The 27,130-nt window shown below is 40.9% G+C and overlaps 1 protein-coding gene across 1 annotated transcript in view; it reads left to right on the top strand.

The window, feature by feature from the left end:
- Window positions 1-1,531: 1,531 nt before the first annotated feature.
- LOC107524097 (aldehyde oxidase 4-like) overlaps window positions 1,532-27,130 on the top strand; it is a 58,598-nt gene continuing 32,999 nt past the window's right edge. The window contains exons 1-14 of the mRNA XM_016195866.2: window positions 1,532-1,585; window positions 5,788-5,845; window positions 10,241-10,337; window positions 10,947-11,055; window positions 14,347-14,473; window positions 17,553-17,614; window positions 17,778-17,861; window positions 18,432-18,512; window positions 19,618-19,762; window positions 19,998-20,090; window positions 21,819-21,970; window positions 23,154-23,247; window positions 24,262-24,371; window positions 26,445-26,629. Of these exons, the coding sequence (XP_016051352.2) occupies window positions 1,532-1,585; window positions 5,788-5,845; window positions 10,241-10,337; window positions 10,947-11,055; window positions 14,347-14,473; window positions 17,553-17,614; window positions 17,778-17,861; window positions 18,432-18,512; window positions 19,618-19,762; window positions 19,998-20,090; window positions 21,819-21,970; window positions 23,154-23,247; window positions 24,262-24,371; window positions 26,445-26,629 (1,451 nt within the window). The remainder of the gene's footprint in view (window positions 1,586-5,787; window positions 5,846-10,240; window positions 10,338-10,946; window positions 11,056-14,346; window positions 14,474-17,552; window positions 17,615-17,777; window positions 17,862-18,431; window positions 18,513-19,617; window positions 19,763-19,997; window positions 20,091-21,818; window positions 21,971-23,153; window positions 23,248-24,261; window positions 24,372-26,444; window positions 26,630-27,130) is intronic.

The following is a 27,130-nucleotide window of genomic DNA, read 5'->3' as shown; positions in this document are numbered from 1 at the left end:
CCAATCACGGGGGCCTGGTGACCAACCAGGCCGAGCTGCCGCCACTCCCCAGTAATGCCCCAGGACAACCTTGCAAAGAGCACACGGGGGCGTCCAGAGGGCCTCTGGCCACAGGCGAAAGTGGTGGCGGCTACCCTCGCGTTCCGGACCCAGGACGTGGAAGCAAAACATGTTGGGGCCATTTGCGCTGCTTTCTACAGTAGAGTCAGCGGTTCTTGGAAAGCTTTTTAGTAGGAAGCAAACTGAAGACTGTAGGTGGCAGAGCATGAAGGAATCCATTCTGTAAAAGGAAATGCTTTATTTTTCTATTTTTTAAAATTTTTATTTTTGTTTAAAATATTACAGATGTCCCTTTTTCTCCCCAGTGACCCGTTCCACCCCATCCCTTCCCCCTCCCCAGTGAAATATTTTATATAGCTCCAGATAGCTTGATGTTTCTTGAAACCACTTGTGGAACTTTTCAAAGACTCTGAGTAAATCTCATTACGCAACTCATTTATGTTTTAACAAGTGCAGACGGAAGGATACTCTGCTTTGAAGAAACGGATGTTTCCTTGGGTGCCTGCTGGTTGCAGATCCCTGGTTTCCATGCTTCCCTCTTACCAGCAATAACTCATTTCTCTCTACAGTGGAATGATCTAATATAAATTACATCATGTTTCATTGTAGCTCAGAACTCTCCAATGGCTTCCCTTCCCATCTAGAAGCCTGCTGCCCCCTTATCCTGGCACCTGCCATCTCTCTGACCTCTCCTGTCTTCCTGCACTCCCTACCGAGCCACACTGGCCTTTCTGCTCTGCAATGCCAAGCTCATTTCTCCTTTGGGGCCACTGTACTTGCTGGCCTTTTCCTGTGCCTACTCTTGGTGGACTTGTTACGGACCTCAAGGGGTTCGCCAGTTGGGATGGTCTATTCAAGAATGAGATGTGGCTGTCATCAGGTAGTTTTATTTACTTGGAGCAAGCAAAGGAGACGGGATTCACATCCAAAGTTCTGTCTCCCCAAGGGGAGGCTTAGCCATTGCTTATGTACACTATTTGGCTAAATACACCTTGGAGCTTAGGAGAAAGAAAGTGAAAGTACAAAAGTGCTCACCTTGAGGGAAGAAAGGAGAAAAAACCTGAAAAAAATTAAAATCTCATGAATTTTAATAGTATTATATTACTTGATGGCTTGGTTAGTTTGAAAATAATAATAGCCAATTTAAAACTCACTTATTAGCCTCTGGCTTTAAATGCATTACCCTAGATAACCAGGCCTGGTCTGGTGGAGTGGCGAAGGGGAGTGGCAAAGACGCCGATTTCACTTACTCCTGTGAAAGGAGGAGACAGGCTGCCTCCAAGAGCCCTGTGAAGTGCCTGTGAGTAGGATGGACAGACCGCCCTGGTTGGTGTTCCTGTCCTCTGACAGTGTGGCTATAAATCACTGCTGCAGGTTTTCTAAGACTCATAAGCATCCAGGGTTTTGCTCTGGCATATCTGCTCTTTAGAAAGATAAACCTGCCGTGGTGGAGGCATTGTTTCCTGGCACGATGCCTTCACATCCCAATCCTGATGAGCTGATTTTTTTTGTGAATGGAAGAAAGGTAAGTTTATGAGATGATTAACATGAATTTTTTCACACCAGGGACAAAAGCCAAGCTAATTTTTTTTTTTTTTTTTACTATGGTGCCATTTCTTATCTAATTCTTTTTCAAGTCATAGATAGTGGTATGAACTTGAACATAGGTCATTCATTCAAGGTTTAGTACAAAATTATGAAAGCATGGGGGCCTTTGCTTGCTCTTAACTTTTCTTTTGGACAGTAAGGGACTCTCATTTTTATTTGTTAGATTACAGTGGGAATAAATTCTGACACAGATATGAAAAACAATGTCATTCCTCCTTTTAGTTGGATATTAGCTCTACTCGAGTTCACCAATATTATTTTAATAGAAGGCACATATGACATTAAGGCTAAAAATAGCAAAGTGATTTTGTTTTGCATTAATAAGGCCACTCAGACTGATCAATTAGCACAGAGACTGAGCGCCTCTTCCCGAGCAATGGAACGGGTGGGTTGCCTTCTCCACTCGGAAAGAGCTGTGGCAGCTCCAATGCTCAGCTGTTCCCACGCCTGTATTTGAGTGAACAAAATGAATAAATAAAAAGCTTGAGGTGTTTTGGGACAATTAGGGGGGGAAACTAATAAAATATTAAATAGAAAATTGTTTTGAAACGTCATTTGGAGTTAAGGATTTTGCTCCCCAAGCCTCCATTGTACTGGGCTACTTGCTGTTCTTTCCTAAAGGAGCGCACACAACTTTCATCAAGGCAAAAAGTCTTGGGAATTTTGCCTGTCAAATAGCAAGGAAATATCATTTTTAGGACACCTATGAACTAAGCAACAAAAAGTGAAAGAGAAAGAAGGGAATGAAGAAAAAGTCTGGGTTTAGCAACGCTGTTTACCAGTAGGTCAGGTCCTTGAATGACCTGAAGCCAACTGGAATATCAGAAATTGCTGAGGGCCTGGCCGGACATGGCTCAGCCGTTGAGCGTTGACTTAGGATCCAGGCGATGGGGATTCGATTCCCGGTCAGGGCACATGCCCGGGTTGCGGGCTCGATCAATGACTCTCTCATCATTGATGTTTCACTCGACCAATGACTCTCTCATCATTGATATTTCTATCTCTCTCTCTCCCTCTCCTTTCCTCTCTCTGAAATCAATAAAGATATATTTTTAAAAAATAATTGCTGAGTGACAATTCACAGTAATTTAAAAGCTAAGAACTTTTCTAAGTGCAAGGAAAACAGTCTTTGTTGCTTTGCCTTTGCCATAAATAAAACCATTTATCCTTTACTGTCACATTGGAGTAATTTATTCCCTTTCCAGATCTCCCAATCTTTTGAATTCACAGCTGATATTTTGGTGTTTTCCCCTTTCTCTGTGTTACAAATTTCTAAGACAAGTTGTAGATGGCAAATAAAAGGGGAGGGGGGAGAGGAAGTATATACAATTCTTTGCAGAGTTGGGTTTGCTGTTATTTTTGTGGTTGGTTTTCTTTCCTTTAGACCCAGGAGCACAGAGTTGAGCAAAGCACATTCCTCCATCAATGGCACATTCTCATCACAGTCTGGACAAGGCTTTTCTTTTACCTTATATTATTATTTTTTCTTTTTACTTTCTATCTTCTCTTTATTTCCTTCTCTCATATCCAGTCTTGTGCATTTTATTTTATTTTATTTTATTTTATTTTATTTTATTTTATTTTATTTTATTTTATTTTATTTTATTTTAAATATCTTTATTAATTTCAGAGAGAGGAAGGGGGAGGGAGAGAGCGAGAAACATCAATGATGAGAGAGTCATTGATCGGCTGCCTCCTGCACACCCCTGACTGGGGATCGAGCCCGCAACCTGGGCATGCGCCCTGACCAGGAATCGAACCGCGATCTCCTGGATCCTAGGTAGATGCTCAACCGCTGAGCCACGCCTGGCCGGGCATTGTGCATTTTAAACACACATCCTTGTCATATACTTTCCATGTAGTCATTTAGAAATGTAGATGTATCCTTGAAATATATGCAGTTGACCCTTGAACAACACAGATTTGAACTGTGCTGATCCACTTATATGTGGGCTTTTTTCAATAAATGTATTTTCCTTATAATTTTCTTAATCACATTTTCTCTAGCTTACTTTATTGGAAGGATACAATATAAATATATACAACATACAACTATGTGTTAATCGACCGTTTACATTATTGGTAAGGCTTCCAGTCAACAGTAGTCTATTAATAATTAAGTTTTGGGGGAGTCAGAAGTTATACATAAATTTTTTAACTGTGCAGGGGGATCAGCACCCATAACTCCCTCATTGTTCAAGGTTCAACTGTACAGTGTTTGTCTTTGCATGGGTGTGTTTATATTCTTAACTTACACAAGTGAAACTGTGATTTATATCTCTTTTGTGACTTACTACTGTTTTTGAAACCTGTCCATGTTGCTCTTTGATACCTGGTTCATTACTTCTGCATGTATAATTCTCCCCACTGTGCACATCCTTCATTCTGCTTATCCAGTCCCCTAGTGATGGATGCTTCCAATTTTCTACTATTCCAAGAAACGCTGCAGTGAACACCCTACCATGTGTCACCTTACCAACACTGGCAAGAGAATCTCTAAGTGAGATTTTGGCATGCCGATTTCATTGGTCCTGCCAGGTGCCTTTCCAGAATTCTGCATTTCCCAGAACTTCTTGCATAATAAATGCTGCTTCCTTGACACATACCATTTGCAGATCTATGATGTACCAATACTTGATATAATCCGACTTCTTAAGGTTTCCTAACCCGATGGGTGCCGTGTTGTCTCACTGTTGTTTTCCCTTGCATATCTCTGAATACTGATAAGATTGCTCCTCTTTTCATATGCTTACTAAAAATGAATTCTTTCCTAAGTGTCTATAAAGTACTAGAGGAAACAGAAGGCACCAGTACAATTTTGTGAGTGCAACTTATGGTATGACCAGGATTTCTTATATGATTACTGAAATATTTATTTTTTTAAATTTATTTTTAAATATATCTTTATTGATTTCAGAGAGAGGAAGGGAGAGGGAGAGAGAGAAACATCAATGATGAGAGAGTCATTGATCGGCTGCCTCCTACACGCCCCCTCCTGGGGATCGAGCCCACAACCTGGGCATGTGCCCTGATCGGGAATCGAACAGAGATCTCCTGGATCCTAGGTCAATGCTCAACCGCTGAGCCACACTGGGCCGGGCTGAAATATTTATTTTAAATGGCTGGGAGTACTATATATTTGACATGTCAGAACTGCAGTTAGCAGCCTTTAATTAATTTTCCAAAGGCTAATCTTGTTTTCTCCTTCGTCCTGAACCTTGACTCTTCAGCACCGTAATGGACACTGAGCTTATCTCTGGCTATTCAGATCCTCTGAGGACTCAGAAGGAGGCTAGGAAATAGGAGGCTTTTATTAAAAATAATATGGTTTCTTGCTTTTTTCAGGGGTGATAACCCATGGACACAGACAATAGTGTGGTGAAGGCATTGGCCCCCACCCTCCCCCAATGAGGGGGACAAGGGGGACACCTATAATACTTTCAACAATAAAGATAAATTTAAAAAAATAGAAACACTTTCATTGGAACAATGTTCTCTTTTTGGTTATTGCTCAGTGCTACCCTTCCAGGTAACTTTCTCTTCAGTTCTCTCTAATCTGGCCTGACTATACCCAGCAAGGGAATTGCTTGTGCCTGAGCAGGCTTGTGCCTGAGCAGGTAGCTTTCATCTCATGTGCCAGCTTTTCTGTTGGCAGTAACAGCCTGGAATGCCGCGGGAGAGGCGGAGCAGAGATTCATGCTCCCTTCTGCTCTTCCTTCACCTACTGGCACCTCCGGATGGGGGTGACAGAGGGGCTCCCTTAAACACACTCCCTTATGATCTTGTGACTCCCTTAGAAAATCTCCAGCTAACCTGTTGTATGACTTTCTATAGCCACAGGTTATCTTGAATCAAGTTTGGAACCTATGTATCCATTTCCCCAGATAGCCCTAAGAAGAAACAATTCAGAATTTATAATTGTCATATATATGAGAAAATTCATAAACATTGAAATAATGCTCCATAATTTTTTCAAAATTCTGTTTCCAAGTATTAGACTTTGTTGCTTTTTTTCCTGTGAAGTCCTCACCTGTCGAAAACAGGCCCTCTAAACAATGGGTAGAATTGCCATAGCTTTTTGGTGCTTTCCTCCTAAACCCTTCTCGTTTCACAATGTAGGTCGTAGAGAAGAATGCTGATCCTGAAGTAAACCTGCTGTTCTACCTGAGGAAAGTCCGTATCCTTATGTTTTACTCTAATTAATCTGGATTGAGTGGTAAAAGGTGAACATGCTAAGACTTCTGAGGAAAGTCACCTTGTATTTGTTCAGGGTAAATAGCCTGGTGTTCAATTTGTAGAGCCTAGTTGGAGTTCGGACAGTGCATCTAGAAGTGATAGATTTGTACTTTACTTATATTTCTCACCTGAGCACAACCAAAAGAACCCTCCAGTAAACCACGAAGGTCCACTGGAAATAACTTGGGAAAATAACTTCATGACTTTTGAGGCCCATGGCCACCCTGATGGCAGTTTCATGTTCAGGAGTGTGCATGTAAAAATGTCTGGTCAATTGCTCAGGGGTGCATATCACTGACAATGGTTTCCCACAAGATTATTTCATTGACTTGTCACGTATATCTTTTCCTAAACCTTATTGAAGAAAACAAGGTTTTATAAACATTTCAAAATTCCTAAGTATAGCTAATGCACTCCCAGATCTCCACCTCAAATCTAGACCTTCGTTCACCTCTCACTCCTCCAGTAGACATTTGACAAATATTCAAAAATAATTTCTTGGCTTTGGGTGCAACTACAAAGGGGCGGCATGAGCGAGTGATTGTGGCGGTGGTTACACAGCTCTATCTATGAGATAAAACTGCACATACGATGAGTGCATGTATATGTGGTGAAATCTGAATAAGCTCTGTCTGGTTATCAGTGTACCAGTGATGCCAATTTCCTAGTTTTGATTTTGTGCTATAGTTATGTGGGACAGGCACATAGGACTGTCTGTATTATGCAACTTCCTGAGAGACAGTAATTATTTTAAAATAAGTTAAAAGTGTATATTTATTGATATTATCTACTAAGAACCAGGCACTGTATGAGGCCCTGGGGATTCAGTGATGTACAAGACAATATTACCTCCTCTTTCTCCAGGATCTTTCTTCCCTACATCTGTCTCTTTGCCCCCCAACATAGACACCCCAATATACTACTTTATTTCTCCCTGTTCTTCCCTTGCCAGATTTATCTAATAAATTATGTGTACCTGATGCCTCCTTTGCTATTGAACCCCTTGCAATATGGTTTCCTACCCCATAGTTTTACTGCTCCAGCCAATACACCTGCCCCTATTCCACTGACTACTCCAGGAACTGGACTTATAGCTGGAAAGCAAACAGGTCAAATCCTCCCCACTACCTCTGCCATCTCCCATTTACCCAACTTCAAAAGCTCACTGTTGGTCAGCAAACCCTACCACTTCCCTGCATAGCACCTCTAAATCCGCTACATACTTCACCATGCTTTCTCTAGACTTCCTAAAGGGAAGAAATTCATCTATATTAGGAGCAAGGGGAAAACTCATGGACTCCCAAGTAAGCACAGCCAGAAGCAGCTCTAGGCAGAATGACCCCAGCCTCCCATTTCCCCATCTTCCTATTGACCTCCTCTGTTCATTCTTTCTGGTGCCTAATGCCATAAAGAAGTCATTCTCCATAAATAAGACCCACCTGAGACTTCCTGACCCCAGCCTCCGATTACAGAGTCACCAGTTCAGAGGCCTTATTTTTAACTTGTTCCTCAAGTGAGTGATTCACATGAATATTTGCAGAGAACCACAGGGATTTTCTGCCAGAGTCAGCATCCCACGTGCACACACCAGCATGAGCCTACTTCACTTTTCACAGGACTCCCATAGCCCCTTCCAAGGCCCTGGACCTAATTTATATGCCTAATTTTATATTTTTTTTTTCCTGAAGGCAGATGTCCAGTATTATAAAACCTTCAGGCTCCCACAAAACCCAAATTTGCTGCTACTTGGGGCCTACCTTAGGTATTATTCCCAGAATGGAACACAGTCACACAAGAAACCAAATTTTGAGGGGGACATCCCCATCTGTCTTTCACCATTTCAGTCCTCCCCAAGGCCACAGCCTCCTGTGGAGTCACCCCGCCCATCCCAGCGGCCCAGCCCAAATCTGCTGGGGTGATATCCTGGGTCACTCCATCTTCTCCCTCCACACCTCCCGGCCTGGTTCAAAGCAATCTAATCTGTGGAACCAGGCAGTGCACCACTAAGACGACACCCACAGCTACTTGGGGCAAGGAGGGTGTGTTATTTTAAAGCTGGTTGCTCTCCATGAGATCCTGGGTCTAGGACAGATGTCTCAGAGGCTCCCTGAACATGTCTTGCTTACCCGCACCCTTCACATTCCCACCGCTGAAGCCCTAACACTTCTTACTATTCTTGCCGCTAACAAATTTTACCAAGCACCAGGTGTCAGAGGTAAGCTAGAAGACACAGCCTCTGCCCTCCGTCTAGCGCAGGGGACGTCCAGTGAAGGGGCAACGGCAAGTGTCATAGGGCACTCATGTCCTGCCTGGTGGCGAGGGGAGGAAGAGACAGGGTTGAGTAGGAATTTGCTGGGCAAATGGAAGGCTTGGGGATGAGAGGACAGTCCAGTCAGGGGTTGGGGGTGGAGGCAGAGGCAAGAAAATATAGTGCTTTTGAGGAACTGAAAGAGATTTATTCTGATGCATGTAAAGAGTTGTCAGTGGAAGGTTGTGGCAAGAGATGAAGGAATGAGATCCTTGAGGTGAAGGACCACCTTTGAGGCCTTTATCACATTTCCTGCCTAGCAGGACGGGGAGCCATCACTCACTGATGAGGGACCAGATCCCATGGGAAATTCCAGGGTCAGCTGCACACATTGGCCACCAGCCTTTAGTCTCAGGGTAACCTCTTCTGGATATACTGTAAGGTTTTGTACCTTGGGGAAACTGAGATAGCTTTTCTCCTTAAGAACCAAAAAATAAATTCTGACATACTACTGTTTGTATTTTACCTAAGGAGCATTGCCAGCTTTAACACATGAAAATATAGTACACCCAGTTATATTTAAATTTGGATGCATGGAATATACTTATTCTAAAATATTACTTATTGTTTATCTGAAATTCAGATGTAACTGGGCATCCTATACAGGGGTAGACAAAAGTAGGTTTACAGTTGTTCATATGGAAAATAATACAATAATTAATAAATAATAATACAAGAATAAACTCTGTGCTTCATGTACTTATGACTGTAAACCTACTTTTGCCCACCTATCTGGCAACCTACTTAATGATGGGCTTTAGGGTGAGCAGACAAAATATGGAAGTAACTGAGGCAGGCACTTCTGGTGGGGGTGGAAGAAGGAAGCATCAAACTAGCTGTTTGGTGACCAGAGGACAAAACAGCTGGTTGCATCAGCTTTTCACTTTTCACTCAAGGCAATGTGCGTCACAGAAGTGTTTTACTCGGGGCAGTGCGGGGGGAGGGGGGGGGGGGGCTGGCCCAGCATTACATCGCTTTGTGCAGCAGTTTCTAAGATGAAGTCAGTCTTAAGTTCCACCGAAGCCGATTATGACCTCCACCAATGAAATCCTTTCTAAACCTCAACCAGAAAAGGTCCCAAGCAGATTCTTACAGAGTGTATAACGCAGGGCATTTACATCAATTATTTGTTCTGCCTCTGTGAAACTATGCAAATGTCTTACTGGGAAAAAATACCCAGTGGTTGTTGACATTAATGGTTCAGGAAGCATGGTTATTATATTAATATTCTCTAATCCCATAAGAAGGTAAAAGCATTGCATTGCTGAACCAGAGAGAGGTAAGTTTCCCGGGAGGCGGGGATGGGGGGGTGGTTCTAAGTTTTGCACACACACCACCATCTCCACAGCAATAATGTAACTACCAACAGTCCAGAGTCCACTGTCCACAACTCTGAATTCAAGAGGCTTTTTCCTGCCTCATTTGGATGCAAAGCCTGATCTAACTGGCATGAGGCTCTCTGTAGTTTTCACGTATCCCACTTAGAGGGACTATAGCAATGCAGACATGGTAACATGTTGAGTTACAAGGTGCTGCCCTAGTCCGTTTGGGAATGCCATCTTATATGCAAAATTTTCCAATCAAAAATGCATCTGGGCCCAGCCGGCGTGGCTCAACAGTTGAGCATCAACCTATGATCCAGGGGATGGCGGTTCTATTCCCGGTCAGGGCACATGCCTGGGTTGAGGGCTTGATCCCCAGGAGGGGGTGTGCAGGAGGCAGCCAATCAATGACCCTCTCATCATTGATGTTTCTGTCTCTCTCCCTCTCCCATCCTCTCTCTCTGAAATCAATTTTTTTAAAAAATGCATCTGGCCCTAAGGGTTTCCGAAAAGGCTGTGTGGGTTTGTAAGGATTTCTTCTCACCTTTAACAACAAGCTTCTTTACCTGCAAAAACTGGAACTCTGAGCAAGAAACCTTGATACCTGCTGCTCAAAAGAATGTGTTACTTGTCAGTATCTGAGAAAGAAAAGTGTAAAAAGCGAAGGAGGCTGGGCCCCTCTTTTCCTTGACTCCCTTCTTTCCAGTCCACCTTACAGGCACGAAGTATGGCTGTGGCGGAAGAGGCTGTGGCTCCTGCACCGTCATGGTGTCTAGATATGACCTCAAGACCAAGAAGATCCGGTATCCTTTGTGTTGGCCAAGGCCATGCTTGGACATATCTAGGAAGGATGTGGAGCCTTCCACTTTTCTATCTATATGCACTGCTCTCCTCTCTGTAAATGTCTACGGCACTCACAGAGCCTCCAGGCCTGCTCTCCCTGCAGCTTCCTAAGTTCCACATCTTTCCCATGGACTTTCTTCTCATCAGAATATATTTAATTGGGCTAGCATGCAACCAGAGTATTTGTATTTTTAAAAGCTTTGCACGGTTGGGAATCACTGGACTTACCTAACCTATGATTGTTTACGTAAGTCAATATGTCATCTTATGATCAGTAAAAAGTTTCCTTTCCCTGGAATGAGGGGAAAAAAATAGAGAATGAGGGTCTCTTGGAGACCCACACAAAACTCCTAATTATTCCATTTTTCCATTTCTTTCTAATATCCTGTGCCAGCCATGTATAAGTCCTTTACTGAACACTTCCAGAAACTTATGGTTTTATATCTAGTGCTCTCTGTATTCTCAAGGAAATACAGTCTCATGATTCTCTTGGACCAAAATTACTCCCTGCATTCTGTTCCCCACTCCCTATGATTCCAGTGTGTTCTCTTGACATAATTCTATGACAGTCATTATCCAGTTATAGCCTGCCTGGTGCCCGTCTGCTCTCTGTATGGGGCCGCTGTCACCACAGTAGAAGGTATAGGAAGCCTGAAAACCAGGGTCCACCCCGTGCAGGTAAGGGCGCGCTCTGGCCGGGCCCAGGCGTTGGCACAGGCATCCCGCATAGTCTAACGCACTCCGAGTAGGTCACCAACTGTGAAACCCTTTGTGCTTTTCAATTCTTATTTTGTGAGATTTCCTACTTCAGAGCGAGGGATCTTTTCAAAGACTGATGTATAAACCAAGATTTCTTCGTTAGTTTTAATATATCTTAACTTCTCAGCCCCATCTTTGCCCTAAATTAAAATAAGGACAGATCAATCTTATGAGAAAATAAAATAAATAGGAAACTAGAAGTTTATAGAAAATACTGGCTGTCTACCGCATTCAAAATACTGAACTCTGAACAAGAGGTTAATTATGTGTACAAATACTCCCCAGTGCTCCCCAAATGTCTCATGAAACCGAGTACCATGCTGCAATAGAACACAGTTAAAATGATAAAGTGTTTACTAAAGTTTACAGGACTTTTTGAAGAAATGGCAACGTTATGTTTATGTACTAGAATAGGAAATGCTGCCAAAGTTAAGTTTTAAAAGCAGTGTATAGAAAGCAAATGATAAATAGCCTTTTTTTTTCTTTTTGCTGTTCTGAGTAGGTGTTTTCTGCTACCTTGTCTTCCAAATCACTGATGCGATCCTCTGCTTCATCTAATCTACTCTTGATTCCCTCTAATGTAGTCTTCATTTTAGTTATTGTATTTTTAATTTTTAACTGGTTCTTTTTTATCTTTTCTTATCTTCATTCTTATGTTTCTTATCTCTTTATTGAAGTTCTCACTAATCAGCTACTCTTCTCCTAAGTTCATGGAACATCCTTATAAACAGTGTTTTAAACTCTGCATCCGGTAGACTACTTTTCTCCATTTTGTTGAGTTCTTTTTCTGGAGTTTTGTCCTATTCTTTCATTTGGAACATTTTTGTTTCCCCAGACACTTTGGCTGCCTCTCTGTTTGTTTCTGTGTTTTATTTAGGTGGATCTGTGACATCTCCTGGTCTTGGCAGAGTTGCCTTATACAGTAGGTGTCCTGTGGGGCCAGTGGTGCAGTCTCCATCACCTGAGCCAGATGCTCCAGGGGTGTACTTTGTGTGGGTTGTATGTACCTTCCTGTTGCAGCTGAGCTTTCATTGCTGTTGTAATGTCAGTGGGACAGATTGACCCCAGACTAACTGGCTGTGAGGAATGACCATGACTACAACAGACAAGCTGTTTTTCAGTGGCTGATCCCATGGAGTGGATTTGCTTTAGCAGGTCTCAGGTGCCTGCTATGTCCACCCTTTTGGTCTGTTGTTTGTGTAGCTAATTGGTTATTGTTCTGGTGTGGTCTGAAACCAGGTATGTTGGTTCTGGGACCTTTTGGGAGGATCTGTGGTGCACACCAAGATCAGTCACTTGCTGTGCCTGGCCCAAGGCCACCAGGTAGAAGCTACAAAGTGATCATCAGATGGCTGCCACCTGTGCTGGGCTTGGAGGTGCCTGGGAGAGGCTAAGCTGAAAACCGAGGCCGGCTGCCACTAGTGCCAGAGGTATGGGGTATGCCGGGGCCAGACGCTGCTTGTCTGGCATTTGTGGATCTCTGAGATAGTATAGGAAAGTCCACAGGGTAGGCCAAGGCCTGTCACTTGAAAAAGGTTTCAGGCCTGTGCACAAGTTTAGTGGGGCATGTTCTTAGTTAATCACTAGGGTGGCGTGAGCAGTGTGAGCCAATTTAATTGGAGACTCAGATTTGGCAACACCTGGGCCAGCAGGCTGGGTGGGAGTAAGGCTCAACATAGGAACAGTGGTGCCCACCAGCCAACTATGTGGGAGGAGAGGTCAACATAGGAACAGTTGTGTGCACTCCAGTACTTCTGTCCGGGAGAGAGCTGCCCTTCCATCCGCACCTGACGCCAGACAATTCAGTTACTCCTCATAAGTCCCTGGCACTTTTCAAGCTGCTCTCTCTTTGATGGAAGTTAGGGCAGGTGTTTGTGAGTAATTAAGTCGTGCTCATGCACTTTAAGAGGGTGCCTGGGTATCCAGCACTCCTCTGTCTCACTCAGACAGAAGCCCTGTTGTAGGGACTCCTCTTCCTGGCAACTGGTGCTCTGGGTATGAGGCTTGGACCCCTTGCTTCTTGGGGGGCCCTCCACAGCTGAGGTATCCCACCTTGTTCCTAACCATCACATGTGGGTATGGGACCAGCCCGTTTTGTGTCTTTGCCCCTCCTACTGGTCGCTATGTGGCTTTTTAAAATCCTTATAGAAATTCTGTTCAGCTAGTCTTCAGGTGGTTCTCAGCGATGGTTGTTTTATAATTTAGTTATAATTTTGATATGGTCATGGGAGAAGTCAAGCACAGCATTTACCTACTCCACCATCTTGACCAGAAGTCTCTCTCAAATCTTGATAGTACATATGCTAGATTTGTTCAGTAGTGCGTGGTATAGGCTCATACTGACTTGTGAGAGCTGATCGTTAAATTTTTAGGAGTTTTGTGAGCCATTCTTTAAACAGGGCCATTATTAACAATTAAATCATACAAACTTAAATAACTATGCCACTGTACATCTCTCTTCCCAGGTCCACATTCAGTGATATCACATTGGAAACCTGACAGCCCTATTGGAATTATTTGCACAACTAAAATTGTTAGAAACTACAAATCAGGGCTTTTCCCCCAGAGACCCAGCTGTTAAAACTTTTACCACCACATTTACAGCCAGTTTATGCGCCACATCTGAAACAACTTGCCGTCCAGCAATAAATCCAACACAGCCACGTTTCCCTCTGGCATTAGAACAATGTCTGTCTTTTCTTTTTTAATATACTACATTATTTTTAATGCTTACATATGCCATTGTTGCATTAAATAATTAATTCCTTTTTATTTTTTATTTTCCAATTACAGTTGACATTCAATATTATATTAGTCTCAGGTGTACAGCATAGTGGTTAGACATTTACTTAACTTCCAAAGTGACCCCCCCCAATAAGTCTAGTACCTACCTGACACCATATATAGTTATTAAAATATTATTGAATACCTATCCTTTCAGTTGAACAGATGAAGCATTTGCCTTTCGTCTCAGGGGGCATGCTGTTCAGAAAATGTTGAGCCAGGCAGCTGAGCACTCTGCGAGAGACACATAGGGCAGATACACACAGAGAACCCAGAGTCATATCCCATCTCTATCTTCATGGCAGAGCTTCTTTTATAGAGTGGACAAAGTAAATTGTTATTTCTCACTCTCTTTCTCTCCTGCCTGGGGTCCAGAATAAGGAAACAAAAGGATGAAAGCGTAAATAATGTACCATTTCCTCCCAGGAAAGACTTGCCAAGTGCCACGGCACACAGTGTGGCTTCTGCAGCCCAGGGATGGCAATGTCCATCTACACGTTGCTGAGGAACCACCCAGAGCCAACCCCCGAGCAAATAATGGAAGCTCTTGGAGGTGAGTCTTCTTGGCCTTCTGCAAGCAAGACCTAAGGTAAAAATTGCCCAAGTAACTAGAGAAGGAAGTCCCAGCCTTGGGGAGAAGTTGTGGCACAGCTTTGGGGTTCCTCTTTAGCACCTCTCTTTACTCAAGCCCTTTCCAGGAAGTGCTGCCTTCATTTTGTCAGTAAAGTTGCCAAGAACTGGGGCCATAGTAGTTTCATCACAAAACTTTCTCCCTTAATAGAGCCCATTGTCACTCTGCAAAGGCGTTCAAATGGGCTGTCTATAACACTTTTAAAAGAATCTTTTCTAAAAGTGAAAATTTGGGTAGTATGAAAGAATGAGATTTTGTTGTTTATTTTTAAATTAATCTGTTAGAATCATTCATTAACTCTACTTACTTAAATTAATTTTACAAAGAAAATAGATTTTCAGATACTCTATAGTTTTATGTTCTGGTTGGGTTCATTATAAGATCAAAGAGGTCATAGATAGCAATTAGTTATCACAGATAAGCTTGGTGAGCAATTCAATTTCCTATTACAAATAGCTATCAAGTTTAAATGAACAAACACAATTTTCTACTGAGAGAGAGAGGGAGAGAGAGAGAATGTCTTGTTAACAAATGTAGTCTTCTGTAACAAACATACCTAGTTTCAAGGTAACTGGTCACTAGTTCTTCAGAGAAAGCTGTAAAGGCAAACCTCGGAATGTTATAAGAAAGCTCTTTGTCCCCTTAAACAAGGAGACCTAGACAGAAATTCAGTTTTATGATGAAAAGATGCAGACTAAAACAAAGTAAAAATTCAACATAAATTTTATGGTAACTGGTATATAAATATTCTCTAATAGTTTCCCTTATCTCTCTATAACTTCTTTACTCAAAATTTTTCAGTTTCGCATTAAGTACTACTAAAACTTCAGCGTATGGTTTCAATTATGATTTTAACCAAACCTGAATAAAATATGAACAATAGGTAATTCTTGTTCAATGAAATAATCCATACTAATGAGGTATATAGAGATCTTGTGATTTGCCTTGCTTTTTGTTTGTTTCTTTGAATATATATAGTCTTATAGAGATGGATTATTTCCTCCAAGATTCTATGCCTGTAATTCACATAACAACCACCATGAGACAACGTTGTAAAATCTGGCTAAATTAATGAAGCAGATAACCTTATTCAAGGTGTGGCTAACTCAGAGGCTCTATTTGGTTCATAATCCACTTACTTGAGCTCTTTCTAGAATTATTAATGCTAGCCTCACTGATCATCTTAATGTTCATATTTTAAGAAAAACAATAATATAAAATAAAATTCAAAGAAGCGTGATTAGGTATGGCACTTACCTTCCAAAATGGGCAACTGATATAAATCAGCACTTTATTTAATCTTGTCTTTCCCTTCAAGACTAAAGAAATATAATTTTTAAATTTTTATCTTTTTTCCCATTAAAATGAGAAGATGTTCTGCAATGGATGCTCTTAGGGTTCCTTGGTGGGCTTATAGGAGCATTTCTAGACTTAGCATTGATTATATGGCCAAGAACAAAAACAAAACAACTCTGATGTTAGCTTTCTCTAGTCTTTAATGTTTGCTTATAGTTTATCCGAGAGAAAGTGTCCATTGCCACTTAAACACTCTATTTCATGCTATGTAGTTCTATGTTCGAGACATTTCATCTCCTATTTCTACTCCAAAGAGAGATTCTTAAGTCACACATCTTCTATATTCCTTCTTATTGGCAAAAGGAAAGATAGATTATGAAATCTGAATCTATTCTTGTTCATGCAATTTCTCCCTAAACTATTCTCATTCTAAAAAAACAAGTACACCCATTAAGAAAGTTTCCAGCCCTGCTGGGCGTGGCTCAGCAGTTGAGCGTCGACCTAGGATCCAGGCGATTGGGGTTCGATTCCCTGTCAGGGCACAGACCCGGGTTGCAGGATAGACAACTGATCAATGACTCTCTCATCATTGATGTTTCTATCTCTCTCTCTCCCTCTCCTTTCCTCTCTCTGAAATCAATAAAAAAATATATATTTTTTAAAAAGTTTCCATATGACTCCCTAGCATCAAATTTCCACACATCACTTTACTTGTAGGTGTTTTAACAGGCACAAGCCATACATATACATTGCTTCTAAATTTTAAGATTGTATTTGAACATTATTTTAATAACACATTCCTATTATTAAGAATAAAAAAAAATTAAAAGGCAAGGAAAAACCTCATTCATATTTCTGCAACCAGGAGACAACCACAATGAGATACTTCTATTCTCTTTCAGTCTTTTCTATGCATAGTTTTTGTTTGCTTATTTTAAATACTTCTATTAGATATACAATTTTACATTATATATACAATTTTAACAGTATAACATAAGAATTTTTCCATGCTAGCAAAACATTTTCATAAATATCATTTATACTGGCTGCAAAATTTGAATATACTCTAAAAAGACAGTGGTTTCCTCGCCTTTTATACCATGCTTTGGAAATGTTGACAGATTAAAGTAATATCTACTTATTGAACACCTGCGCTGTACTGGGAGGGTTCAAGAACACCTAAGACAATCCTTGCCTTCTCCAGGAGCTTAAGAGCCAATGAGGGAGATAAGACATGTGCTCCAGGACAGTCAATGACAGGCCTATAGAAGACTCCAGACAGTGAGTGGTTCAGTCCTGGCTGGGTGTTAGAGCATGGAGAAAGGCGGCTGAGGCCCTAGTAAATGGACACATTTTCCCTAAGAAGATAGTTGAGGGACAAGAGACTGCATGAGAAAAGCTTAGCAAAGGACCACATCTGAGATGTTATGGGGGGGTGGCAAGTTACATGAATTAGGACAGGGTGGGAAATAGGAAGAAAGAGTTCATTGGGAAAAACTGTAGAGATCTTTGTGACATTTCAGGGAACAAATGTAATCACAAGAGCTATTTTTGAAGAACATCTCTGTTTCAAAGAGCCATTTTGCTGGTTTGGGGAACAAAACCAGAATTGAATTACCAATATAGCTTTCCACTGAAACCATGAAGTACAAATATGCAATGTATTTCTATATCACTTGTTAAAAATTGATCTCTTCTTAATCAGGTAATTTGTGTCGCTGTACTGGATACCGGCCAATTGTAGAAAGTGGAAACACTTTCTCTGTGGTAAGTGAAAGTAAAAAATATGTATACAAATTTTTTCAACTGACTTAATACATTAACAAACCTTTGTATTCAATTATCTCTAAAATAAACATATTGACCTCTCTAACCTTAGTATTTAAAGAATCAACCAATGACTTTGTTTTAAACTGCATTCCTTCCTAAGGAATCAACTGTTTGTCAAATGAAAGGATCAGGAAAATGTTGCATGGATCAAGAAGAAATGCCTTCTGTGACTAGACAGGAAAAGGTAAGTATCTTTTGTCCCACTGCAGTTGGGATCAACTGAAAAATACCCACCTATTTCCAAATTTCTTCAATTTTTTTTTTTTTTTCAGTAAATTCAGTGCATAAACAACCTTAAAAAGTCCCCTAAATGAGCAAGCCCATGACTTTCATGAGGCGGTCACCACAAAAAGACTTTTCCTTCAGAAGCATTCCAATTTTCTGTGCCTTATCTGGGCTTACCAACCCCCTCACCCCCAATTAAGAGATGTAAGCAGTGGTACATCTTTATGCTCATGGCAAATAAATATCTGCAAATAATACCTGAGACCCAGCACAGAAGCTTAAAACCCAATTCCTGACACCAAAAGAGCCAGCCCAGAGTTCAGTAAATCTGCCAGGGGAACCATCATGGTTCTTGGAAGGTGGGGAGAATCCCCCTCAGGGATACCCTGTGGATCTGCCACCTACCTTTTGTGTGTGAGGTGTCAGAGGGTTGGGCCCTAACTCTGAAGTTTCATAGTTAGAGATTCTTGTACATCTCTCAGTAACTCTGAAGTTCCATTTCTATTTTGTTTTGTTTTGTTTTGTCGAGATATGTACCAAATTATACAATAGAGACGAATTCCAGCCCTTGGATCCATCGCAGGAACCCATATTCCCTCCCGAACTGATAGTAAGACACTTTACTTTTGTTATTTCATAACATAATGTGTTACAAGCCTTTTTGTATTATGCTGTAGAATTACTGAGTTTTAGACATTAAAAAATTGAAATTGTGTCCAATACAGTAACCCGTTTTTAGGAACTTGTTCAGCTCCACTATAAATAATTTGAAGCAGACAGCTTAGAAGAGTGGGGTTGCCTGGACCTCAGAGATGCTTTGATTCACCCCCTCAGTTGAAGATTCTAGGTTCAGAGAGTGTAGGTGACTCACCCAGTGTCATATAGCTACACTGTGAGATACGTTTAAGGCATTTTGTAAAACTGGTACAGTAAAAAATCAAATGATCCTTATTATAATGGCTTTATGTTATTCTTATAATTAACCCTTGTGATTTCAGCTCAGTTTGGACAAAGAGAGAAAGAATAATATAAATAGTGTGATAAGCTTATTCTATTTCATGGCTGCGCCCTGGAGAGAGCATGAGAGCGGGGATATGATTCTACAGGCTCCTAGAGGGCCTCAGTCCCTGCGCACCCCTCAGAGTATGAGAACTTGTACACACCTACTACTTATAGATTATATGTATACATATTGATATAGATATATCCATGTGTGCATATATATGTCTATAGAGTTGTAAAAAACTATCCACATATACTATACCTGGTGGATAATTTAAGGGATCTTTTTCTCAGATAATTTTGCCTATACATAGGCAATTTTTGTCCTACCAGAAAACCTAATGCCAAAGATGAAGCCTCTCTGAGTCACTCTTGGGACAGAACTAGAACAAGAAGCCTGGCCCTTCGGACACTTTCACCATAATGTGCTACCTCCTTCTCACACACTTACCTCGCTAATATAGAGTTTGTTCTACTCTATGTGCAGGTATTGATGGGCAGGCATCTATTATGACATTTATTCAGTGGTGCCCACACAAAACTTACAAATCTAGTTTCAAACAAGGCCACCCTTTCTTGTACCCTAGAAGTTAGGTCTCCTCAGAGAGCTAAAATGACTAGCAGGCCATTTGGACACCCAGAGCAGTGTATATACTCATGGTATATAGTCCAACAGCCTTACTTGAAAGTCTGTTGGCGTTGCTTCTCTGCAGAGAATGGCAGAAGATCCAAGCAAGAAAAGGCTGACGTTCCAAGGGGAGAGGACTGCCTGGATTACCGCTGTGACTCTCAAAGACCTTCTGGAGCTGAAAGCTAACTACCCCAAAGCCCCCCTTGTCATGGGGAACACTACAGTGGGTGGGTGGTTTTAAAGTATGTTCTTTAGGGAACCCAAACACCCATGTCTCTTTTTAAACTTCATAAATGCAATCCATTTTTATTAACGGAGACCTCTGATCTTTAGAATGCTTTGTTGTTTTCTTTTGCAAATGTCATTTGTGTCACAATTTTCACTCTGGATTATCAGAAAGCAGCATCTATCAGCACTCATTGACTTCCTTTTCTTATTGCTTTAAATGCTTTTCTCCTTAAGGACCCACCACTATATTTGGGGATGAATTCCATCCGGTTTTCATATCTCCACTTGGGCTTCCAGAGCTCTATTTTGTGGACAGCACAGATAATGGTACGCACCTTCTTTTTCAAATAAGATGTAACGATTGGCTGTTGGCGGGTTGATCATTACATGCACTGGGCTAGTTTGAGCACTTCATAGAATATCTGATGTCATGTATTCATTCAAAAATATTTATTGAGCATCTACTATGTGTTTTCTGTGAACTTTTTCAACTAACCCACCCCACTCAGCGGTGTCACTGAGTACCTCATTGTCATAGGAGCCATAATGGTGGGAAGATGCAATGTAGTTCAGCCAGGTACGAGAAGACTGACTGAGTAAGAAGACTTAAGACATTGGCTGGCCAGTAGGAAAGGGCCTTGCTAGACATTACTTTCTGATTCACAAAGTTGTTGAAGGCTCATCTACACACACACACACACACACACACAAAATCTAGGTTACAAAATTTGAAAGTTTAACTGTGAACAACCTTATTTATTTTACAACCTTTTCACCATGTACCATGTGCCTTCATAGCTCTTGTTTCTTTTGATCCTCATGACAACCGTGGGAGGTATACAGAGCAGGTAGCCTTGTATCTCCATTCTCCTAAAGACAATATAGAGTCAAAGGGATCAAGTAACTTCCCGACTTCACACAGTTAACACTTGGTTAAGTCAGGACTAGATCCTGTGTTTTCTTCCTCTTTGCCAAGTACTCCTACATAATGCACCAAATAAGGCTGTCTGGGAAATATACCCCACCATCCACTACTAAAACTCAGCATTTGAATGGATAACAGGTTATAGGAGCTAAAAATGCTACATAAAATAGGGTTCTCCCCAATGAGTGAGCAGCAATCAAATGGAAAATTGTCTGCTTCCCCTCTGACCTGCTCATTTTAAGTCAGTCTACCCATTAATTTCTCACCTGTTGAAAATTCCGTATCAAAGGCCTCATAGGAGATGGAGCAGAGGGAAGCCAGGCTGGTACAGGAGAGGGCTGGAAGGAAAATGTGAAAGTACTTGGTGAGGGGTCAGGGGGCTGCAAGCCAGGAGTTGGGAAGGTAGAGCCTGTAGAATTGAAACTAATGTTTTTCAACCTTTTTATTGTTGCCTCTCTAAAGGGCAAGAGAAATTCTTTTTCTAATCATCCCTCCATGAAATTTTAAAACCACAGATAGACAATATGTCTCTCTATGTACAGTATGCATACCAGAGCTTTATACATAAAAAGAAAAAGATTTTTTCACCTCCTTGGGGGCAGTATGCCCCCCTTAAGAATCCATAAACTAGATGACATCACTACTCAAAGTATTCCCTGTACGCATACCTGCAGTGAGACTGACCCAAGGTACAGGACGGTGTGGGTGTCTCTCCTTGTTCTGATAAGGAAACAATAGGAAAAAATGGCTTGGAAGAAAGGCAAATGGGCAGTGCAAATCTGCAGGTCAGTTCCCACTTAGGCTTACTAATCTTTTAAAACTTATAAAATCTTCGCTAAAATTTCGATATTTGATCAATATATTCAGGGAAAACACTAAATTGGAAATAAACTAATAAATTTCAGATATCTGTGATAATAAATATATGGCACATTTGATTATACATGACTGAGAAAAAGAATTTGGTACCTAATGTTTGGGGATAATGCAAATTGCCAGAAATTATCTTTGGTTTTTGCCATTCTAAGTTAATGTGAAAAGGGAAGATATATTTGAAAAATTGTTTCCATGCAGCTCATGTGTCGTTCTACAGTTCACTTTAAGGTTTCATTCCAGTATCTTATTTTCAGGGGTGACAATAGGTGCAGGCTACACCCTCGCCCAGTTGAATGATGCCTTGCATTTTATTGTTTCGGAGCAACCGAAGGAGAAGACTAAGACCTACTGTGCCCTCCTGAAGCATCTGAGGACACTTGCCGGAGCCCAAATTAGAAATATGGCGGTACGTGCTCTAGTGTTATATGAAACGAGCCATAGTTATAGACAGTCATACAGTTCTGTTCAGTCAAACACGCCTCTGAAGATGAAACCCGAAAGTCAGTGTTGAATAAATCTCTACAACATCTGGGGGGGTGTGAGTGTGCCCAAAATGAGAGGTGTCACATCGTGTGGATGTGTGTGCCCAGAGTGAGAGGCAGGATATTATATAACAAGATTATGGTCCTGGAATCTGAAGGTGCCCAGATTCTAATCTCAGCCTGTGACCTATGAGTGGTATGACCCTGGAGAAGCCACTTGACCTCTTTAAGCCACTGTTTCTTCATTTTAAAAATTAAGGTTCAACCAAATGGACTGTCTCTAAGATCCTGTCCAGTTCTAACAGTCTGTGAAATATGTCTTATCCAAGGCTTAGTAAATAAGAGCCTACATTTCCGAAATACTATTTTATAGATGGTTCTCCTCTTAGGCCCTTGCAGTCAAGTCAGTTTGTGAACATGTGTATCCCAAATGACAAATTGTGGATGTCCCCCAGTTATCTAGCTTATTGAGGTTTCCTTATTGTTTAAGATTTAAGAGAAGTTGGTTTGAACAAACGCCCATTCCACACGGGGTAGTTCAGTGGGATTCAGGGGGGAGGGGCATATTTTTCCTAATTGTCTCTGGCCTTATTTCTTTTGATTCTCAAAAATCCACCATATGTTTTCACCTTTGGCATCTTCTACCCCTTTTTCTGGACCGTTTTCCTCTCATCATCTTGCCTTTTTAGCCCCCTTCGAAAGTCCTCATTATTGACGATTTGGACAAGAGAGAATTCTATTATACAGCCAAGCAAACATTTTTAAAATGAGTGTCACATATCTGGTCCTTTAGAGTTTATTCACGCTCTAGCTGTCACCTTCCCCTGTGTTATTGAACACTCACTCTAGGGTCAGTTCTCAAGGAGATTTGTCTCCTTGTTACAAGTAGGAAATATTTTCTTAAGCAATGAGTTTGAACTGGAGTCCGGGATGGGAACCTCGCCCCATATGTTGTCTGAATCTATTTAGCTGCCCCAAAGCTCTGCCAGATCTTTCTATGAAGCAAAGAAGAGAATTCAAAGTTTACACAAGATGCCTGTATACTAATTGCTTATTTGTTAAATAACTAAGTGTAGATGAAAAGAAATGTCATCTTTATTTATTTAGACTCTAGGAGGACATGTGGTGAGCCGGCCAAATTTTTCTGACCTAAATCCAATTTTAGCAGCAGGAAACGCTATCATCAATCTGATATCTAAAGGTAAGAGACCAACTCTGAAGCATTTTTTTTTACAATTATCATATGGTTTCCTTCCATAAACCATGAACTAGGAACACAAGTATATCTAACTTAGACTTACCAAATATATATAGGCGAGATCTACATTCCCTGAAACATAAGAATGAAACTGAGATCAATTATCCTGATCTTGTAGATCAGATAAGTTTCTGCACCAGACAATTTTTCTTAACTATCTGGTCACATTCATCCACAGTCCAAAAGCAGTTATCAAAAAAGTGTATGAGGTGTATGCCTGTGGTTTTAGAGCTTTATGCATTTTTTAATTTCAGAGTTTCATAAAGGTGGAATTTTTCTTATAGGACTTTTTAAAAAGTTTGTGGGACGTATTCCTCATTACTTCTCTCTTTATTCAAAAACAGCTTGGTCCTTGCCAAGGGAAAATGATTTAAACTTGATGAAATAAAAACAATGCATATTATTCATAGAGCTGTTGTTGTAAGATCTCTTTCTTTGATTAAAATCACATTTTAAAAATATAGTGGATCAAATGAGAGAACAAGGCAAACTGCTTAAAGAAAAATAGCTATAATCAAGCATCCCACCTCTGCCACTAGTCTCACCTTTAGCACTTTGGACAGGTCTCTTAACCTCTCTGGACCTCTGGGCTTCAGTTTTCCCATTTGTGAAATACATTCTACCCATTTCCCACTTGTGAAAATTGGATTGTTTCCAAATAGCTTTAAAGTTCTTCAAAGCCAACATTTGTGAGTGACATATAATGAGCTCTAAAACCAGAAAAGACTTTTTAGCTTATCTGGTCCAACACTTTCATTCTGCAGATGAGGAGCCAGAAGCCCCAAAGGGTCTATGACTTGCCTAAGGTGACACAGCTTCAAACCTGGAACTAGAACCCACATCTTCTGTCTCCCAGCCTTCACTCTCTCTCTTTTCACCAGATACATCACATCTGTCCCTTTCTGGAGCTTCTCCAATTTGATAAGTTTATTCTAATCAAGGTCATTTCTCTAATAGAAGGAGAACGGCAGATTCCTTTAGATGGCCATTTCCTCGAGAGATCACCTGAAGCCAACCTTAAATCGGAAGAGATTGTGTCATCTGTTTATATTCCCCACTCCACTCAGGTAAGGGCTCCCTGACCGGCTGCTCGCCCCAGGGGGCCCCTGCTCGCCCTGTACGTTGCCCAGGAGCCGCAGACAGGCTTCCGGGGATGGTGCTGTCTCCTTTCCCAGCCAACAGCTGCAGGGAGACCATTGGGACCGCTCTCGGGAAGGGGCAGGGTCTCAGGTGACCATTTAATTTGCTTTCATATCAGGTCCACATTGGACTTCCGTGGACCTTAGGCACTTTTCTCCATAAAAAATAAAACAAAATCAGTGATCATGTTATTATGAAGATGAATATAATCCAGTCTTATATTCATTGTTATTATATCCATTTTTTCTTCTGTTTTTAAAAGACATTAAAAGAAAAATGTTTCTGTGGGCCTTATCTCTCTGTAAAAGGAGAGCCTTTTGTGTGAGAAGCTGAATTTATGGTTTCAGGTAAATATGCATCTTAGCCAAGATTGAGGCAAACTATCACCAATATCGTCTACAATAAGTTCCTGGCAAACTGAAAGTTCATTATTATATAACATTTCCAAGTCAACCAACCTTTATTAACCAAATACTTTAAATTAACTTGTTTGTTTATTAACTACCTGCCATTCTGTAAGCCAGGCATAGGGCTAAATCCAGAAGACACTACACCGATTTATAAAACAGTGTCCTGTCTTCCAAGGTCTCTAAGTCTAAGAGGAAGGGCTTGAAATAGGAAACACCCAATCACCTTAGACAGGAAAAAGTGGACAAATAGCTGGAGTGGTTCCTGTGATGAGGAAAACCCTCCCCTAGTGTTGTTCAAAGGGGAAGGAAACCAGTTGCTAACAAGCACAGGTCAGTGGTGAAGGGGGTGGACATTCCAGGACGGGGAACAGCATCAGGATGGGGGTTGGGGCGAATGGCAGCTTGGAGGCCAGGCGGCAGGACAGGGTGGCTGGAGGAGCCCCATGAAATGCGGCTTCACATCCACTGCTTCATCGAGGAGTTCGTACATGTTCTAGCCGCCAACCACCTCTGAAGACTTTAAAACAAGGTAAAATCTTAATGAAAGTGGTATTTTAAGAATATTGATCCACTGGAAAGGTAGGGGAAAAACCGGTTGGAGAACAGACTGAAGGTTGAATGAATAGTCAGGAGGCTAATGCAATAATTCAGGCTGGAGAAGGTAATGAGGGTGGTGCAGCAGGAATGGAGAGGGAAAGCCCACCAATCGGTACAGTAGACTATATGTGATGTGTGTCTCAAACACTTCTTTATCACCTTCGCTTTCTATATCAAAAATGTTTTATCCTAAAAATAAATAAATAAATGGTTTATCCTTGGCAGGGTCCTTAGTAGTGCTAACTCCTTCCCCACCCCCACCAGGATACTGACCACGAAAAGAGGTTTTCTCCCATTTTTGCCACTCTAATATTTAACACTAATAATGAGATTTAATGTAATATGACATGTTTAAACCTGGAAAACACTTTGGAAACCATTTGGTTTTCAAACTTTTCAAACCAGTGGTTTTCAAGCTTTTTCTTTTTAACAGAACTCTTTATTCAAATGAAATTTACATAGGACAGCAAACTAGTTAAAAGTGAAAGTTTGATAGTTTGCTCTGAGAGACACCCCACCTCCTGATCTTCCCCTCATTCCCTGAGGCACCATCTGATCAAACCCAACTTTCTCATTTTAAAGAAAATTAAGGCCCAAACTGTTTAAGTCATTTGCCTGAAGCCCAGTGTGGTGATTTGGAGTTGAAGTAAATAAGCATAGACTCTGAAGTCAGACTGCTTGAATTTGAGCCCCAGCTCTGCCACTTACTGTGCAACCTTGTGTAAGTTACTTAACCTCTCAGTTTCCTCAACAGTAAATTGGAAATGAGTAGAATTGCTGTGAGGATTAAATATATATACATACATACACACACACATATATATATGTAAAACACATAGGCCAGTGCTCACAGACTGTCAACACTAGTTAATAACAGTGAGAATTCAAGTCCACTCATGGATCCTTTTCATTTTTAACAATCATCTAAGTTGAGTCTGTTTGTCAAACAGTAAAGAAAAGCACTAGACTTTCTGAATGTTTTTCTATTGCCAGTGGCACTTTGTGTCAGGACTGCGGCTGGCCCAACGTCAAGAGAATTCCTATGCCATTGTCAATGCTGGGATGAGTGTGAAGTTTGAAGATGGCACAGATACAATCAAGGAATTTAAAATGTTCTATGGAAGTGTTGGCCCCACTGTGGTCTCTGCAGACCAGACTTGCAAGCAGCTCATTGGGAGGTAGGTCATAGCACATCCAGAACATAAAACTCAGGCCTTTCTATTTTAATATTTTAATGAAAATAGCACTTAGAGAATTTTTTCTGATTATAAAATATACCTATATATTCATTTAAAAAATTTAAGTGCTACAAAAAAGTGTAAAGAAAATAAAAGTCATCCCCAACCAACATTACTTCAAGGTGCAATGATTCTTTTATTGTAGTTTCTGTAATAAGATTAGTGCACAAATCAATATAAGTAGATATAACCTTCAAATTTTCACTTTTAATTAACCTGCAAAGTAAGTAACATTTTCAATACTGTGTCCTAAGATACCTGAAAATGTTTTCTTAAACCACATAAAGAGGAGGAAATATTCCAAAAGGTTAAATAGCCTTCCTCTTGTCACTCTCATTACTTCTAGCATTTGGAGAGTAAATTTTTAAAATTCTCCCAACTAGTATTTTTACAATAATTTTTGTCCAGCCATCATATTTATTGTCTACAATCAGAACTTAA

The sequence above is a fragment of the Miniopterus natalensis genome, chromosome 8 (genome assembly GCF_054644295.1).
Source record: "Miniopterus natalensis isolate mMinNat1 chromosome 8, mMinNat1.hap1, whole genome shotgun sequence".
NCBI lineage: Eukaryota > Metazoa > Chordata > Mammalia > Chiroptera > Miniopteridae > Miniopterus > Miniopterus natalensis.
Note: the sequence above shows the minus strand (reverse complement) of the source record. Positions and strands in the feature narration are given on the sequence as shown.